The sequence below is a fragment of the Myotis yumanensis genome, unplaced genomic scaffold, assembly GCF_028538775.1.
Source record: "Myotis yumanensis isolate MYYU_CA2020_CCGP unplaced genomic scaffold, mMyoYum1.0.hap1 SCAF_1, whole genome shotgun sequence".
In the NCBI taxonomy this organism is placed as follows: domain Eukaryota; kingdom Metazoa; phylum Chordata; class Mammalia; order Chiroptera; family Vespertilionidae; genus Myotis; species Myotis yumanensis.
The window spans coordinates 59,182,261-59,200,341 of NW_027223752.1; the positions used below are offsets into that span (position 1 = coordinate 59,182,261).

Below are 18,081 nucleotides of genomic sequence, written 5' to 3' on the forward strand. Positions count from 1 at the left end.
GTAGCTGGGCTCTCTTCTTTCCATGCTGACTAGAATGATCCAACCTCCTTCTCTCTACCACCCCATCCCTATCCCCAACCACTGGTGCATAGTGTCTTCTCAGGCAGCATACAGAAATATTGATAATTACCAGAATAATCCAGAGAAATATTACATGATCAAAAAGGATGGTCACTTTTTGTAGAATTTAACTATGGACAGAGTCTTTTCCCTATTTCACAGGGACACAAATCTATGGGTATTTGAGCTCTCTGCCTGTTCAAACCATAGTACCTTGCTCTGTTAGTATTTTAGCAATATGCTCTTGTCTCAACATTTTATTTGGTCTTTAGTCATTTGGGCACTTATGTAGCCATGAAACTTGTTACCTTGTTGTTCATTATTTCAGTTTCACAGATTCAACTTCCTTTTTTATTAGTAAGCTCTGGGGAGAGGGGGGGATCAAACCATATTTTGGAACACATTCATAAAAATAACCACTGTTTAAGTACAATTAATGTCTTGGCCATGTCTTTAACTTTTTAAAAAAATACATATAATTAAATCCATTCTCAATTTTAGGTGCAGAACCTTTCCAGTATACACAGAATTTACTCAGAAATATCTTACATATCTACCTTGGAGTGTGAATTTTTCAGTGCTTATATTGCAGTCCCTTAGTTCTCCTTGAAATCAGAATTCCTCTAGGCTTGGTTGTAGTTCAGGCAAGTTGAAAAGGGTTTTTGTTATTTTTTTTTCCCAGATGGTTGTGAATTCTGTAGGTTACCCAGCAGAATTAGTAAGAAGAAAGTGAGAAACAGATTTTGAGTTTTGCTGAAGGTTACTTATCAGCCTTGCTATGCCCTAGTAACGGATGTCTTTTAAATGAACTCAGATCACATTCCTTATTTCAGAAGATTTTGAACAATTAAAACCATTTTCATTTTACATCTAATTTAGTAGGTTTATACAGTAAATCCTCACAATAATACAAGTACAGTAACAATTACTCTTTGCATTTGAGTTATAATTTTTGAACTGAGAATAGAAAAAACAGTTTCCCCTTATAGTTTTACTAGGGGCCCAGTGCACGAATTCGTGCACCTTGAAAGGAACTGTGGGCGGTGAGGCTACGGTAGGCACAGGGTCAGGTCTCGGCCCATCCTCCGTGCCCTGCCCGGCCCCTCCCGCCCCAGCTCCCCCACCCTCTCCCCCGCCCCAGCTCCCCCACCCTCTCCCCCGCCCCCAGTCTCCGGTCTGTCGGCAGCCCCACTCCTGCCGCCACCGCTCCCACGCGCTGACAGCGCCTTCCCTGCTTGCATCCACTGAAGGCTTGGAGCGATTGGGGCTGGCACCAGCAGTGGGTGTGAGCAGGGTGGGCACCATCAGTGGCTGCGAGCGGCAGCTGCTGCCCCGATCACCCCTCAACAGCAGGGGGAGGTGGAGAAGTCCTCAGGGGCAATCAGGGCCACAGCCACTGCTCGCACCTGCTGATGGCGCCAAGCGATTGGGACCAGCACTGGCACTGGCAGCGGGTGCAAACAGCGGCTTTGGCACCAGCTGCAGGTGTGAGCGGGGCCCATCGCCAGCAGCGGGTGCGAGAGGCGGCTGCTGGCCCAGATCTCCCCTCAGGAGCAGGGAGAGGTGGAGGTGGAGAAGCCCTTAGGGGCGATTGGGGCCGGCAGCCACAGCTTGCACCCACTGGCAGCACTGAGCGATTGGGGCCAGCACTGGCAATGGGTGTGAGTGCTGGGCAGGACCGCGGTGTGCGGTAGCAAAGAATTTTCAATAACCACCAGAGGCTTGCTCTGATGACAGCAACCAGCGCCCCACCTTGGTCTGGTGCCCCCACTCACCTGCTCCACCATCCCACCACAGCTGACGCCCACCATGTTCCACGAATGCGCCCTGGTGGTCAGCGCACGTCATAGTGACTGGTTGTTTGGTTGTTCCAGTTGTTCCTCCGTTTGGTCTATTTGCATATTAGCCTTTTATTATATAGGATAGTAGGTAGCTCTCAAAAAAAAATCTCTCTCTCTCTCTCTCTCTCTCTCTCTCTCTCACATACACACACTCACACACACACACCATATAGTTCTCATAGCAAGTTAGGAAATTGAAAATTAAGAATTCTAAACAAAAAGCATTGACAGACAGAGTCCTCATACCTTGACCTTTTCTCCATCTTCCTTATTCAGTCGTGTGGAAGCACAGCTTTCACAACTGCTGGGGCCTGAGAGAGTATGTATATATCAGGCATGTGGGTTGTTTCTGTAAGTTAAAGAAAGGCTATAGGGTAACGTTAGATTTTCCCCTTCTGGTCCTTCAGTCCTGGGCACTGGTGAAGAAAGAGGCCTTTTAGTAACTATGATCCTGAATTAGTGTCACCCGAGGGGAAAGATAATTAGCATTTTTTTCACATTTTATTTTGTAGTTTACAAAATCAAGGGCAGACAAAGTCAAATGTGATTATCCTATCAATGGATACATTTTCCCTCCAGACATGGTAGCTTAACAAAAAACAGTCAAACTGGAGAATTTCGGCTTCTGGATTTTAAGCTGACTATTCTAAATACAAATTTAAATTTAAAATTTTTTAAAAACCTTTTTTTAATACAAGTTTGAAAAGTAAAGAATAAAGATCTAATTATGATACCTATTGGTCATCTTCCATCGAAACTCAGCCATTGTCAACCTGGGCATTTCTTTGAAAGGGGTGTATGCATCTCAACAGGAGAGTTTCTGCTGCTTCTGGAAATAAACCAGTACACCTTGGATGTAATTTCACTGTCAAGAGTTTGCATGGAAACTTCTCTATTAAGTCTTTGATTGCTATAGTCTTTATAAGCATCAGCCCTTCCCCAATTTTATGACCTTGAAGGAAAAAAAACTTAACACTTTAGGGAAGTGTCATAACAGGAAATACATCACTGCAAAGAAATTTATGTCAAACAGGAGAAATCCTTTTTTATTAACATTTGAGAAATTGATTCAAGATGGTCTCGAAAAACGGGAGCAGATCTCCACTCATACTGTGCCAGTGAAAAGTGGGAACATATTTCCTTACCATCTGCTTGAAGGTCTTCAAGTTTTAGTAATAAGACATAAAAAATTCTTGCTGGTTCTCTCCCATCCGTGTGGTATGTATTGACAGTTCAGACACAGATGTCCTACACAGACAAACAGAAACACTAAAAATTAACTCTTTTTAAAACATAGAATATTGTTTTAGGTATTTTTTTCATGACCGAAGACAACATGTGGAAAGTTACATATTTTGTTTCCAGTTCAACCTGGGAAAAGCTTTTATTTCTGACCTATTCTGCTTAGATTGATTCCTTTTCTCTCTAGGAGCACAATTATTAGAAATATTTTCTAACTTGGATTTAATTAATGGCTCAGGAGGAAATTTGAATTATTTTACTCTCACCCCGAGGAAAGTCAGTGCTAGTGGAACATTGTCTTCAAAACTATAGCCAAGTCTGATGCTCAGTAAAAATCTAGGATCCTTGCTCTTACGGTGTAGCTCCCAAGTTAGTAGAGGTCACCAGGCTAAATATTTCCTAAATTTCTTTAAATACTTGCTTTTTCAAATAAAAGATTCTATACTTGTTGATAGAATTGAATTATAAACCCTCCTGCCAAATTTGATTTTAAGCAAATCTATAATTCAGAATGTTTCTGTAATAATAATAATATCTGTCATGCATGTATTTTAGAAATTGCTTTTAATACTCCCAAATTCACCACTTACCACTGTTTTACATATTTGAAAATTAATAATCAGTTTGAATGGCTTGCTTAATGTCACAAACTAGTGAGTGGCAAATCTGGGATCAGATACAGGACTTCTGATTCTGTATACTCTACCTTACCACTGTCCTACTGCTTTGAGTAGATTAGATTTAAAGGGTCAATCAAGCTCAAGTAGCAGCTGCCTCATTCATCTATAATATATAATAGAGGTCCTTTATTTTTGTTAGCTGTTAATTTATCAATAGGATACATGCCTCTTAACCTCAGATTTTTAAAAGTTTCATCAAAGCTGCTTTATTACTCTGCTAATCAGCTACTGGGTAATATTCTTATATGAAAAGTTTCTATGACATAAGTTCAAGAAGAGTCAGTGAATCATTTAGATGGGGCATGAAAAATTAGAAGGGAATCAGTGAATTATTCAATAAATTATACTGGGACAATTAAACTAGCCTTGTGGAAAACTTTTAATTAGATCCCTCCCTTCTTTATATCTTAAATTCCAGAGAAATTAAAGACCTAAACACCTAAATGTGAAAAACAAAGCTTTAAAAAGCAAACATTGGATATCTTTATGGCATTGGGATAGGGAAGGATTTCAAAACAGGATGCAAAAAATCACAGTTTATAAATGAAAAGATTGATATATTTGCCTGGAAATTATCACATGACTCAAAAACAAAATGAAAAGATAAGCTACACCTAGGGGAAGATATTAGCAGCACTTATAGCTAGTAGAGGATTAATATACAAACTACAGAATAAATATCCTCATATATTTTTTTAATCCCACTTTTAAATGTGCAGTTCCTTGAGCAGTGATTATTTAGATGTGATCCTATGACCAGCATCACTGGGAACTTGTTAGAAATCCAGGTTCTCAGTCCCTCACTCTTGACCTACTGAATCAGAACCTCTAGAACTCTGGAGGTACAGTCCTACAATCTTTTTTTTTTATTTTTTATTTTTTTAGTCCTACAATCGTTAAACAAGCTCCCCAGGTGTTTCTGATGCATGATAAAATTTGACAGCCGTTGTATTAAACTCAAATGATAAATAATATGAAAAGATACTCAGTTTGATCATCAATCAGAAAATGTGAAATAAAACAATGAGATACTTTGGGTAATTGTATCCATGAGATTAGCTAAATTTAAATCTTAAATTTTCATAAGGATGTAGGGAAATTGTAGTCTTGCTGTAGGAAATATAAATTGGCATAACAGTTTTGGGGAGTAATTTGGAAAAATGCAATAAAATTGATGATGTATATCCTTTATGACCAAGTACTTCTTTTAGGTATCATAGAAAACACTTGCACAGGGACATTGCAGTCACAAATAAGGATTTTCATTGCAGTAATATTTGAAATAGTGAGATTTTATAATAACTAATTACTTACTAGAGAAATGAATAAACTGGTTTCAATCCATATAACATCTATACTAATAAAAGCCTATGTGGTCATCACGCTATCACGCCATGATGCCCTTGTGCCCTCATGTCGTAACAATCCATCACCAGGAAACTGGGTGCGCAGCAGGTGCACAGCCGGTGCGTGCGGGTGGGCGGGGAGCCGTGGGGGCAGGTCCCGGCCACTCCGTGCAGCGATGCCAGGGCCGGGACCCCCGCTCCAGCCTACCTCTTTAGGGAGATCGATCGTGGGGCTCCGGCATTGTTAGAGGGCACAGGCCAGGCCAGGCTAGGGACCCCCCCTCCCCCTCCACCCTACCCCCCTGAGTGCACGAATTTCATGCATCAGGCCTCTAATTATTGAATAAATCTGTTTAAAAATCAAAGAATTCTGAACTAAATGTGGCAAAAGTTTGCATCCTTTAAACATGGATAGTGAAACATGTGCTTCTACTTTGTAGACTTCCTTTTAAATACTTTAACATTTTACATTTTAAGTGGAGTATTAAAATATTAAAAGCATTCCCATCTGGCTCTGTTTATCTTTCAGGATTTTCCCTCAAAAGGTGATTGAGTTTAGACGAACCTTGATTTTCAGTCTAGTTGAGGGGGGAGGTATATCCAGACACTGAAAAACATTTTTAAAACAATCAGTAAATGTGAGTCTATTGAATATAAATTCCTGAGTAATTGCTATGGCCCAAAGTAGAGGGACAAATAGGAATATTGTAGGATCATGTGTAAAAATGTTACTAGAGTTTAATTTTTCACTAGTCTTTTTATTAATAGTAGTAAAGTAAAAGTTAAGTGGAAGAGAGCATGAAGGTTGTTCTGTGTTCTAAACTGGTATTTCCCAGCTTTTTTTAGATCATGCCTATTTTGATAAACATGAATACCATATATTCTTGTTTAATATAATTTCAAAATAAGTTAAATATTCTAAAAATGAATGAATGAAAGCTTTTCTTAATTACAGAGAGGAGCCCTTTTCTTCTCCCCACATTTTTATCTGCATATATAAAAGGGATTTTTAGTGGTCTAGGCTATGCTGAAATATCAATGGCCTAATCACAAAATTTTATTTTCATTCACATTATGTGTACTGCACAAGTCATTGGAGGCCCCTGCTCTACATAGTTCCTCGGGAACTTTATTGACAGACACATGGCTTCAAAAGGGGGGGGAAAGGATAGAGGTGACACATCTATTCTTAACTATGTAAGCTAAGAAATCATATACATCACTTTAGCTCAGTTCAGGGCCCTGAGCTAACTGTAAAGGAAGCTGAGAAATGTAAGTGAGCAGATGGTGTTACAGGTGGAAGTGGAGTTCTTGCCATGTCTTTGATACAGAATTTTTGGACTGGAACCAGATTCTTTGTCCGCAGGAATCAAAGAATGAATCCACGAACAGAAAGTGGTATAGCAAAGGTGGAGATTTATTGAAGAACAAGTACAGACTCCCACATGGAGAGAGGGAAAGAGTCCCACAGAATGGACTCCCAAGTAGGGAGGGGGAAAGGGTCCCACAGACTTCCTGTTTCCATGGTTTATAAAGGCTGCAGTTCCTGTGTCCTGATATCCCCTCTGATTGGTCAATATTCCCCTTCGAATTGGTTACTATAGTGATTCCTGAGGCCCTCCTTCCTCATAGTCCTTCCTTTCCTCCGGGCTTTCTTCTCTTTATTTTGTAAATATAGACCTTTCTTGGCTACTTCCAGTTCCCTTGTCTTATGGAAATATACCTGTTGCTGCTTCCTTGTCTTATGTAAATGCAACTGTTGTTGCTCCCTTGTCTTACTGAGATGTAACTGCACCTGGCTTCCTTGTGTTATGGAAATGTACCTTCTCCCAGTCTGTAGCCCTGTGTTTTTCCAGGGACCCCAATTCTAAAAAATCCCTAAGCCTGCCTATATTTCCCTAAAATTCCTGCTTCATCTTGAGGAAAAGAATTTCCTGAGGCTCACATGGGAGGATGAGTAATATTTATTCGGGTGGAAATAACCCATGAGTTTCCAATGTCCCATTTCTTTCCATCTCCCCAGGGAAGAAATTTAGTCTTGTCTTCAGCAGGGCCAGAATAAAGGCCACTGCCCATAGTTTCTGCTCCATATTAAAGTCCAGTCCATTCCAGCATCCTGCGTGTGACATGTGGCTGCTAAGGCCTCATGGCTATGGAGAGAGAACGTGTGGTCAATGAGCAAGAGAGAATAAGAGAGAGGGAACTCTATGGATTTTAACCAGAGCTTCTTCAAACTAACCAATTAACTTCCCAAGATTTCATGCCCTTCTAAGCCAGTCCATTGTTCCCCAGGCTAGACTGACAGGCAAGCACCTCTCCTTTGCCACTCCAACTTCTGCTCATGTGCCTATCTCCCCTTTCTCTCCCCAACAATCTAGTACCAGATGGGGGAAGGGAGGGGTGTTAATCCTCTTGGAGGAACAATGCTGGGTGAAGCTGTAGCTTCCTGGCAAAGCTTCCCAGGTGACCATGCTTACAATGTCTAACTTTCCTTTATGAATATTAACTAGCTAATTACGACGATAACAATGGGATATTTGATGAACACTGTTTGTATCCCAGGTAGCTCCATGCTACTGGTCTTTGTGTGAATATTCTTCATCAGCCAAAACTTTAAAGAGAATGAGATTGAGTGGTAGAATTCCAACACCAAACTTCACCTCAAACCTCTAAAAGTAACTAGATTTTGTTTATCTTGCATTGTGCTTTTATTTTCCTCTGGGTCACATGATATCTAAGTGAATATAGAATCAGATAGTTAGACAAAAGCTTTTCTGTCTAGAATGAGAAAGATTAAAGTATGTCTAGGTCATTGGCAACATTAAGTCTATAGCACTGCTTTGGTTTTTTTGTTTGTGTTTTTTTTTTTATTTTGTTTTATTGCTTAAAGTATTACAGAGAGTATTACATATGTCTCCTTTTTTTCCCCCCCTTGACATTCCCCCAGCCTCTCCTGCCCCCCAGTGTCTTGTGTCCATTGGTTATGCTTATATGCATGCATACAAGTCCTTCGGTTGATCTCTTACCCTCCCCAGGCTTCCTGCTGTAGTTTGACAGTCTGTTCAATGCTGCTCTGCCTCTGTATCTATTTTTGTTCATCAGTTTATAATGGTCTTTATTATCCATAAATGAGTGAGATCATGTGGTATTTTTCTTTCATTGGCTTATTTCACTTAGCATAATGCTCTCCAGTTCCATTCATGCTGTTGCAAATGGTAAGAATTCCTTCTTTTTTACAGCAGCGTAGTATTCCATTGTGTAGATGTACCTCAGTTTTCTAATCCATTCATCTGCTGATGGGCACTTAGGCTGTTTCCAAATCTTAGCTATGGTGAATTGTGCTGCTATGAACATAGGGGTGCATATATCCTTTCTGATTGGTGCTTCTGGTTTCTTGGGATATATTCCTAGAAGTGGGATCACTGGGTCAAATGGGAGTTCCATTTTTAACTTTTGAGGAAACTCCTTACTGTCTTCCATAGTGGCTGCAGCAGTCTGCATTCCCACCAGCAGTGCACGAGTGTTCGCTTTTCTCCCCATCCTCTCCAGCACTTGTCGTTTGTACTGCTTTGTTTTTATAGGCAGAGGTTCAAAAAGTTTCATAAATATATGCTTATGTGAATGGTGTGATGGCACAGGTCTGCTTGCTTATTTGGAGTATTATTAATTATCATCATACTGTGCATTATATCTCCACAGCTTATTTATTTCATAAATGGAAATGTGTACCTTTTATATCCCTTTACCCATTTCACCTCCCCCCACCTCAGGCCACCACCAATCTGTTCTCTGTATCCATTTAGCTCCTTGTGTAGGGGGTAGAGATTGGGGGAACTTGTTTGTTTTCTTTGGTTGGTGGTGGTGGTTGTTGTTTAGATTCCACCTGTAAGGGAGAGCATGTAATATTTATCTATTTCTGTCTGATTTACTTCACTTGGCATAATACCTCCAAGGCTCATGCATGCTCTCATACATGGAACGATTTTGTTCTTTTTTATGGCTGAATGATATTCCACTGTATATATAATATAATATAATATAATATAATATAATATAATATAATATATATGTATATATAATATATATATCACATTTTCTTTATTCAGAAAATGATGTTTTGTATTACATTTTCTCAAACTTTGCCCATAATGATATTTAAAGGGTTTTTTGTAACATAACCTACTTTGGATTTAATATGATAGACATTGTTAGCATTAAGTGGTTGATGTTAATAATATTCAATAGAAAGTATCTTAGGAACTATATTTAAGACAGATTAAAGTGGGGAGAGGTTAGTGGCAGGGAAACCAGCTAGTTAGGCATTTTAATAATTTGAGAATCATTTTAAGTTCCTTAAGGGCAAGGATAATTGTTGTGTTGTTCATCTATGTATTTCCATCCTTTGTGTATGTTGTGATGTGCCATATAAGTTTATTGTCACTATAAATCATTTGTGGAACATGGCAGAAACTAAACTGAATAAAGGAACAAATGAATTCTCCTTTATTGTTAATAGACAACTAATGACATAGACTAATGTGGGTAGCTGGGAAAATAAAGAGACTGGGAGGATATTCGGGAAAGAATTAAGAGGGATAAAGAAAGGATTAAAGTGAAATGCACCAAGAAAGAATAAAGAAGAAGAATAAAGTTAAGCAGATTCCGAAACACTGAACACTGGGAGACTGGAGAAAAGATGGTATAAGTAACAATTGGGGAAAGGAAATGTCAGTGTGTTTTCCTTTTGTTTTTTTTAAGGGGAGAGTTGTAAGGATGTTGCTGGTAAATCTATTAGGTATTAGAGTGAAAGCTAATTGGAAAATATTCCATCGATAGTGGAATGAAAAAAAAAAAGAGGATTTAGAAGTTATTTACACATAATTGATAGATTAAATCATTTTTTGGACAAATTCTAAAATTAAGCTATTTTGCGGATAAATTCTGATGAGAATAAGAATAGACTAAGTTATATGATTTTAAGCTTTTCTAAGAAGAAACAGTGGATCTATGTTTAAGCTGTGTTTTATTATATAAGAATAAATTCTGCTACCAGGAATTTGAATAATGTGCCCACATTTTCATTTGCAATACAATTAATTACACTATCAAAATTTCACTATGATATTTTTATTGTAATAGTATTTGTAGCACATTTAAAGCTTTTATTCTGTGGCAAACTCAGCTGGGAAAAAAAGCTATATGGTCCTGTAGGTAGCAGAAATTACTTTAAAGGGTACATTTATAGACAAAATGACCTAGTTACAGAACAGTAGCTATAGAGCAGCGGTTCTCAACCTGTGGGTCGCGACCCCTTTGGGGGTTGAACGACCCTTTCACAGGTCGCCTAAGACCATCAGAAAACACATATATAATTACATATTTTTTTGTGATTAATCACTATGCTTTAATTATGTTCAATTTGTAACAATGAAAATACATCCTGCATATCAGATATTTACATTACAATTCATAACAGTAGCAAAATTACAGTTATGAAGTAGCAACAAAAATAATTTTATGGTTGGGGGTCACCACAACATGAGGAACTGTATTAAAGGGTCGAGGCATTAGGAAGGTTGAGAACCACTGCTATAGAGAATCATGTAATGTAAGTTGGTTCTCCAAGTAGCAGCCACTATTGCAAGTAGAGAATAATTAACATTTGCATAGTGCAGAAAGGGTTGTTAGCTGTACTTCAGTATTTTTAAACTCTGTTCCATCCACAGATGATAGCATCATTTAGTCACATGTTCTGGGTTTTTAAGAATTAGGAAAGGATCCTAGAAATTATCTCATCTATTTTATAGTTGTAAGGCTAGGCTAAGAACTAATAATAAATATTCTCTTGACTCCCAGTCTAATACTTTTCATTCTTTAAATGTGATTAAAAGTGCTAAACTTTGTCTATGATTTTATTTAGACCTAGAGCAGTGGTTCTCAACCTCTGGCCCTTTAAATACAGCTCCTTATGTTGTGACCCAATCATAAAATTATTTTCGTTGCTACTTCATAACTGTAATGTTCTACTGTTATGAATCGTAATGTAAATATCTGATATGCAGGATGGTCTTAGGCGACCCCTGTGAAAGGGTCGTTCGACCGCCAAAGGGGTCGCGACCCACAGGTTGAGAACCGCTGACCTAGAGTATGAGCATTAATAGGAAAGTTCCATTTTCTCTTACTTTTTACATGCAATAAACCTATCCAACATCTTAACTGTATTATTTTAATGATGAGGAAAAAAAAGACTAGATTTTGTTTTCTGTGGCAGGTGATTCATTCAATCTGGTTTAAATTTAGATAGTATTTTATTTTTAAAGAGATGTTAATAAATTTTAAGAGAGAAACAGTGTTTTAAAATGATCTTTCTTTTCAATCCTTTGTAAACAGCAAGAAGTTGAGAAGTTTACAGACCTAGAGAAACTCTACCTCTACCTTCAGCTGCCTTCTGGTCTCAGCAATGGAGAGAAAAGGTATGTCTGCTTGTCTTTGCCTAACCTACAGTATTTACAGGACATCCTTGAGGTGTAAGTGTGGTGTGGGTGTGTGTTTTGGTTGTCATTGTTTACACTATTCCTAAAATCATCAGAAAGCAGAGTGGCAAACAGTTGATCTTTTTAGTTCTGGATCATATTTGGTTAAGTGTTTACTTACCGTTTTTGCTAATTCATTTGTGTTCCTGGGTAAATGCTGTGAAATGCAGTTTTGGTTGTGTTTTATAAATAGATTACAATTTTTATGCAGTACATAGGGATTGTGAAAATTGAAAAGAATACCAAAGAATAAATATATAAGTTTGTGAGCAATAAAGTAACTGTAAGAATTTTTTAGGTACTGTCAGGTGAGCATATCACAGAATATTAAAAAGAAAAAAATGAATTGCCTATAGGAAGCATGAATTTCTGATAAATGTAAGATGTTTTAAGTGTGTGGGGGTATTACTATATTTTCATATAAAAATATTGTTACATCTAGAAAATTTAGAGTCGTTGGTGGTTCATGCATTCTGTTCTTAAAGTTCCTATACCCTTTTTAAAATATTTCTCAGAATTAATTTTATTCACATAATTTATACAAAGAAAATTCTGTTACTCTAAAATTGTGTGTAAAAATAAAAGGAATGAAAACTTTGTTGCTTGTACCTCATTTTCCTTGGACCAAATTTTATAACTATTTTAATTATTTTCTGTCCTAGAAAATTGCGCAGTATCTTCTTTAGAATTAAATAAATTGTTATAGTTAGCTGAGATGGATGTCAGAATCAATAGAGGAGCTTAATCTATCCTAGGTGTTCATTTCATGAAATTAGTTTATAAATACACTGCCATATAATGAAAACTTACAATATTTAGTGGTGGTGCTAGCCTGGAGAGGGGACCTAGTTATAGGAAGGAATGTAGGGGATATTTGTCCTTTTAAGATCACTCTGGTGTGAGTTATATTCTGGAGCATAGAGGGCTTTAGTAAGACTTCAGGGTAGTTACTTGAGAATGCTAAGCAGATAGGAAGTAAACAATTGCTTCCACAACTTCTGTTTTAAAAGTTTGATGATTTGTAAGTTTATGCAAATAAACAGGCAAGTAAGTGAGCAACTATCCAATTAGAGATAATTTTGGCCAAAACAAATACTTCATGTTGCCAATGCTCCATCACCTGTGCCACTTTAAAAATGGTGAAGTGGACAGGATATTAACTTTAGTCCAACACTAGCTACAGAAAATGGTCCACAACCACAGGAGGATGACTTATATATAGATAGCTGGGCATCCCCTGCATGTCCTGAGTTAGGTTTGGTCATTTGTAGTGTGTTTACACACAATTATTTAGTGGAACATTATCTCAAAAATTCTCAATGAATTACTATCTAGTTTGGCTAAAACGTGTTTTTGTTTTATGATTAGTGATCAGAATGCCATGTCATCTAGTCGGGCACAACAAAAGCATGCCTTTTTCTGGATTCGAAATACTCTAGAGGAACATCCTGAGACTTCACTGCCCAAACAGGAAGTCTATGATGAGTACAAGTAAGTATTATGTATATGCGTCAGGCATGGTGATGTATTAAAGAGCTTAAGTACTCTAGTTGGCTACAATGATTTATCATTGGTGAATATCACAGTGGTATATAGAGTTTAACTTATAAATCGCTGATATTCCTTCCATCTCTAAATTTCTCTGGTGGCATATGAACAAAGGACAGGATTACTAAATAAAAGGATTTCTCTAGAGTTCATCTAGATGACTGGAGGCCTATTTGAGGTTAAGGGACAGTGGCATGGGATTGCTGAATAAAAGCGTTTCTGTAGAATTCTTAAAGATAACAGGAGGGGTATGTCTAGAGTTAGAAGGAAAGTGGAAGGCAGTAAAAAAAGTCAGTGCATATGGAAAAACTAAAATGTGTTTTTTTTATTTACAAATTTTATAAACCCAGACCTTTTATGTGTTTTTAATTTTTTTGTTAATCCTCACCTGAGGACATTTTTTAAATTGATTTTTAGAGAGAGTGGGAGAGAGAGACATTGATGTGAGAGAGACACATCTATTGGTTGCCTCATGCATGTGCCCCAACCGGGGCCAGGTATTGAACCTGCAACCCAGGTACGTGCCCTTGACCAGGAATTGAACCTTCAAGCTTTCAGCAGGCTGTGTGGAGCGACCAGGCCGGCAGGGGGGGCAGTGAGGGGCGACCAAATGACCAAACAGCAGGCTCTGTGGGGCAACCAGGCCGGCATGGGTGGGCGGGGAGGGGGGAGGGCAGTTGGGGGCAACCAGGCAAGCAGGGGGGCATTGAGAGGCGACCAGGCCAGCAGTGGGGGGGGGTGGGGGGGGGAGTTACGGGTGATCAGGCCGCCAGGCAAGGTATCCCGGATTGGAGAGAGTGCAGGCTGGGCTGAGGGGACTCCCCCCACCCCACCCCTGTGCATGAATTTTGTGCACTGGGCCTCTAGTAAATGTATAAAAAAGAAAACCAGCATCAGTAATCTCACTACCTAAAAATAAACATTTTGGTTTACTTATTTTTATTTTTTTCTAACACCTTTTCTTCATGTATATATTCTTGCTATTGTTTAAATTTGTCTCCACTATATACACAATTCTCTGAATGGAGGAACAGTTGCAAATAACATTGCAGTGAACATTCCTGACCCTATAATTTAATATAGATTATCAGAATTGGGGTGCTAGTTTAGCAAGAACCTTTATATATTAAGAATATTAACTATTAAAATATAAATTTTTAGGATTGCTATTTATTATTTAATTTTAATTTTTTATAAGTAGTTTGATCTGTCTACTCTTTTTTACAGCTTGTACCATTCATTGTTATGCTTACAACTTCTCATGCCATTAGTAGCTAAATACTCACATGCATTTTTCCTAGATATTTATTTCATTTTTTACATACAACCCTTTAGTCCATCTAGTATTTATTTTGGTAAATGCCAAAAGATAATGGACTCATTTTAATTTTTTCTGAATGGTTAACTAATTATCCAAACTTTATTTATTGAATTTATTTTTCTTTTAACACTAATCTATAATATAACTCATACCTTACTATAATCTCCTGGACTGAATTATCTTCCTTTGCATTTGTCATTCTATTTTAGTACCATACCATTTTTAAGTATTTTAGCTATTTATTTTTTTAAAGGCTAGTAGGATCAGTCTTCCATCATTATTCCTCTTTTTCAAAAATTTCCTTGGTTTTTACACTAATTTTTAATTTTCACACCAATTTTTTTCATATGAAGTTTGGAATCTTTTTTTTTTTTTTTTTTACTTTAAAAAAGGAAACATCAAAGGAATTATGTGAAAATTTATTTCAGAAAAATTACCTTTACAGCTAGGACTATATTTCATATATATATATTTTTTTTTTCAGATAGGGAGAAAGAGCTAGAAACATCAATGATGAGAGAGAATGATTGATTGGCTGCCTCCTGCATGTCCCACACCGGGGATCGAGCCCACAACCTGGGCATGTGCCCAGACCAGGAATCAAACCCTGACCTCCTGGTTCATAGGTCGACACTCAACCACTGAGCCATGCCAGGCAGGCTAGCATTGAATTGTTTTGTTTTGTTTTGTTTTGTTTTTCTTTTTTTAATTTTATTTTATTATTCAAAGTATTACAAATAGTAGTACATATGTCTCCTTTTTTTCCCCATTGACCTTCCCCAGCCTCCCCTACCCCCCAACACATGCCCTCCCCCCCCCCCCCAGTGTCTTGTGTCCATTGGTTATAGCATTGAACTTCTTAATAGTAAAACTGAAAAATAGAAGATAATGTAGGACTATATTTCTTAACTTAAATCTTTCTTACGCCCTTTAGTAAACTTTGAGGCTTTTTTCCTTCAATCAGGTTCACTTATTTTTTCTTAAATATATTCCTTGTTAATTTTTACATTTTACTTATGTTATTTATATTATGAAAAATATATTTTCCTATTGGTTTGTTTTGGTTTATAGGATATCTATAGAGTTCTGTTATTTATGTTGCAAATTTTATATTTACTGAACTTCGCTTAATCTTAATTTTTCAGTTCTTTTGACTCTTCTGGGCAGAGTTTATTCTGTATATCTTCCTCATTCTCTTTATTACATTTAATAGATTTTCCTTCTGATTTTAAATAATAGCAGTGTTAGGCATCATTTGCTCTTACAGTTCTTTGATGTTAAATATGTATCATTTCTAGTTGACTAAGACTTTAATTTATGAGACATGAATATTAAAATTCATCAAATGCTTTTTGAGTATCTATTGACATTGTTATGTGGTGCTTCTTCTTTAACCTCATGATATGATCTACACTAATAAAAGAGAAACATGGTAATTGGCGTACAACCGCTACCCTTCCCATTGGCTAATCAGCGTATCCTTATGCAAATTAACTGTCAGCCAAGATGGTGGCCAGCAGCCATGCACTGAAGCAAGCAGGGAGACTTGCTTCCTCCAGGAACTGCAGACTCCAACGTTCCCTGCCTCACTTGCCGGCCTCTCAACTGCAACTCTAAGCAACTATTACTATGTTGCAAATAAGAAGCTAAACAAAACCGGCTTTCAGTCAGCCCCGGACTGCAACATTGTATCCATGTTTTCAGCAGTGAGGCCTCAGAGCTAAAGCTAGCCCAGAATAAAAAAAAAAAAAAAAGAAAAGAAAGAGCAGTTGGGAGCTTTTAGTCAACTGCCAGCGGGAAAACAGCCCTCAGCCCCTCAGCCAGCCTGGCCAGGCACCCCAGTGGGAACCCCCACCCTGATCCAGGACACCCTTCAGGGCAAACCAGCCGGCCCCCACCCATGCACCAGGCCTCTATTCTATATAGTAAAAGGGTAATATGCCTCCCAGCACCGGGATCAGCGGAGCAGCGAGGCTCCCGGCACTGGGATCAGCGGAGCAGCAAGGCTCCCGGCACTGGGATCAGCGGAGCAGCAAGGCTCCCGGCACTGGGATCAGCGGAGCAGCGAGGCTCCTGGCACCGGGATCAGCGTGACAGGGGGCAGCGCCCAAATCTCCTGATCAGCCCTGCTCTGTGCCTGATAGGGGGGGAGCTCCCCAATCCCCCGATCACCCTGCAGCTCTGTGTGTGACAGGGTGCAGCGCACCAACCCCCTGATCGGCCCTGCTCTGTGTGTGACAGGGTAGAACCATAACCTCTCCATCGGCCCTGCCCTGAGTGTAACAGTGGTGGCGCCCCAACCCCCTGATCGGCCCTGTTCTGTGGGTAATAGAGTGTGGCGCCCCAATCCCCCTCCACGGGCCTTGCTCTGTGTGTGACAGGGTAGAGCCATAACCTCCCCATTGGCCCTGCCCTGAGTGTGACAGGGTGCAGCGCCCCAACCCCTTGATCCGCCCTGCTCTGTGTGACGGGGGGCGGTGTCCCAGCTCCCCTATCGGCCCTACTCTGTGAGTGACAGCGGGGAGCTCCTCAACCCCCTGATGGGCCCTGCTCTGTGAGTGACAGGGGGCAGCGCCCCAACCCCCCTGATGGACCCTGCTCTGTTAGTGACAGGGGGCAGCGTCCCAACCCCCTGATTGGCCCTGCTCTGTGAGTGACAGGGGGTGGCGCCGCAACCTTCCCATTGACCCTGCCTTGAGTGTAACAGGGGGCGGTGCCCCAACCCCCCAATCAGTCTACCCTGAAAGTGACTGAGGGTGGCATTGCAACTTCCCGATCCGCCCTGCTCTGTGCATGACGGGGTGGTGCCCCAACTCCCCAATTGGCCCTGCTCTGAGCCTGACCAGGGGCTGCACGTAGGGATTGGGCCTGCCCTCTGCCACCCGGGAGCAGGCCTAAGCCAGCAGGTCGTTATCTCCCGAGGGGTCCCAGACTGTGAGAGGGCACAGGCCGGGCTGGGGGACCCCCCCCCCCCCCCCCAGGTGCACAAATTTTTGTGCACCGGGCCTCTAGTATATTATAAAAAGATAGTCCCCAATGTGAACCCTTCTTTTATTCACTAGAATGATTGTCCTGTTCATATCAAGATTTGTAATCTTTTAGTATTCTTTTAGTTCCTGTTTTCAAGTATATTATGTAGGATCTTTGTATCTCTACCCATGAGGGAAATTAGTGTGTAATTTTCATTTTTTGTGCTTTGTCAGGTTTTGATATCAGGGTTAGACCAGCTTCATATATGAATTGAAACTCCCTAATTTTCTGTACTCTGGAACAGTGTTTACAAATGGGACTTATTCTTAAAAGTTTTAAAGAACTCACCTATAAAACCATCTAGGCCTGGAGTCTAAGTTTGAGGTAATTCTTCAAAAATTTTTGTAGTGTTCTTCTAGTTAGATTTATACTTCATTAGTCAATTTTGGTCATTTGTTTTTCCTGGAATTAATTCAGATTTTCAAATGTATTAGTATAGCATTACATATATTAGTCTCTCATAAACTGAATATCTTCTTT

General features: G+C 39.3%; 1 protein-coding gene across 3 annotated transcripts in view; it reads left to right on the plus strand.

Moving 5' to 3' along the window:
* The window catches only part of RFX7 (regulatory factor X7), a 123,828-nt gene that overhangs the window by 77,045 nt on the left and 28,702 nt on the right, over nt 1-18,081 (plus strand). For all 3 annotated transcript variants that reach the window (XM_070422156.1, XM_070422137.1, XM_070422147.1), the window contains 2 exons: nt 11,560-11,642; nt 13,071-13,193. In XM_070422156.1, the coding sequence (XP_070278257.1) occupies nt 11,560-11,642; nt 13,071-13,193 (206 nt within the window). The remainder of the gene's footprint in view (nt 1-11,559; nt 11,643-13,070; nt 13,194-18,081) is intronic.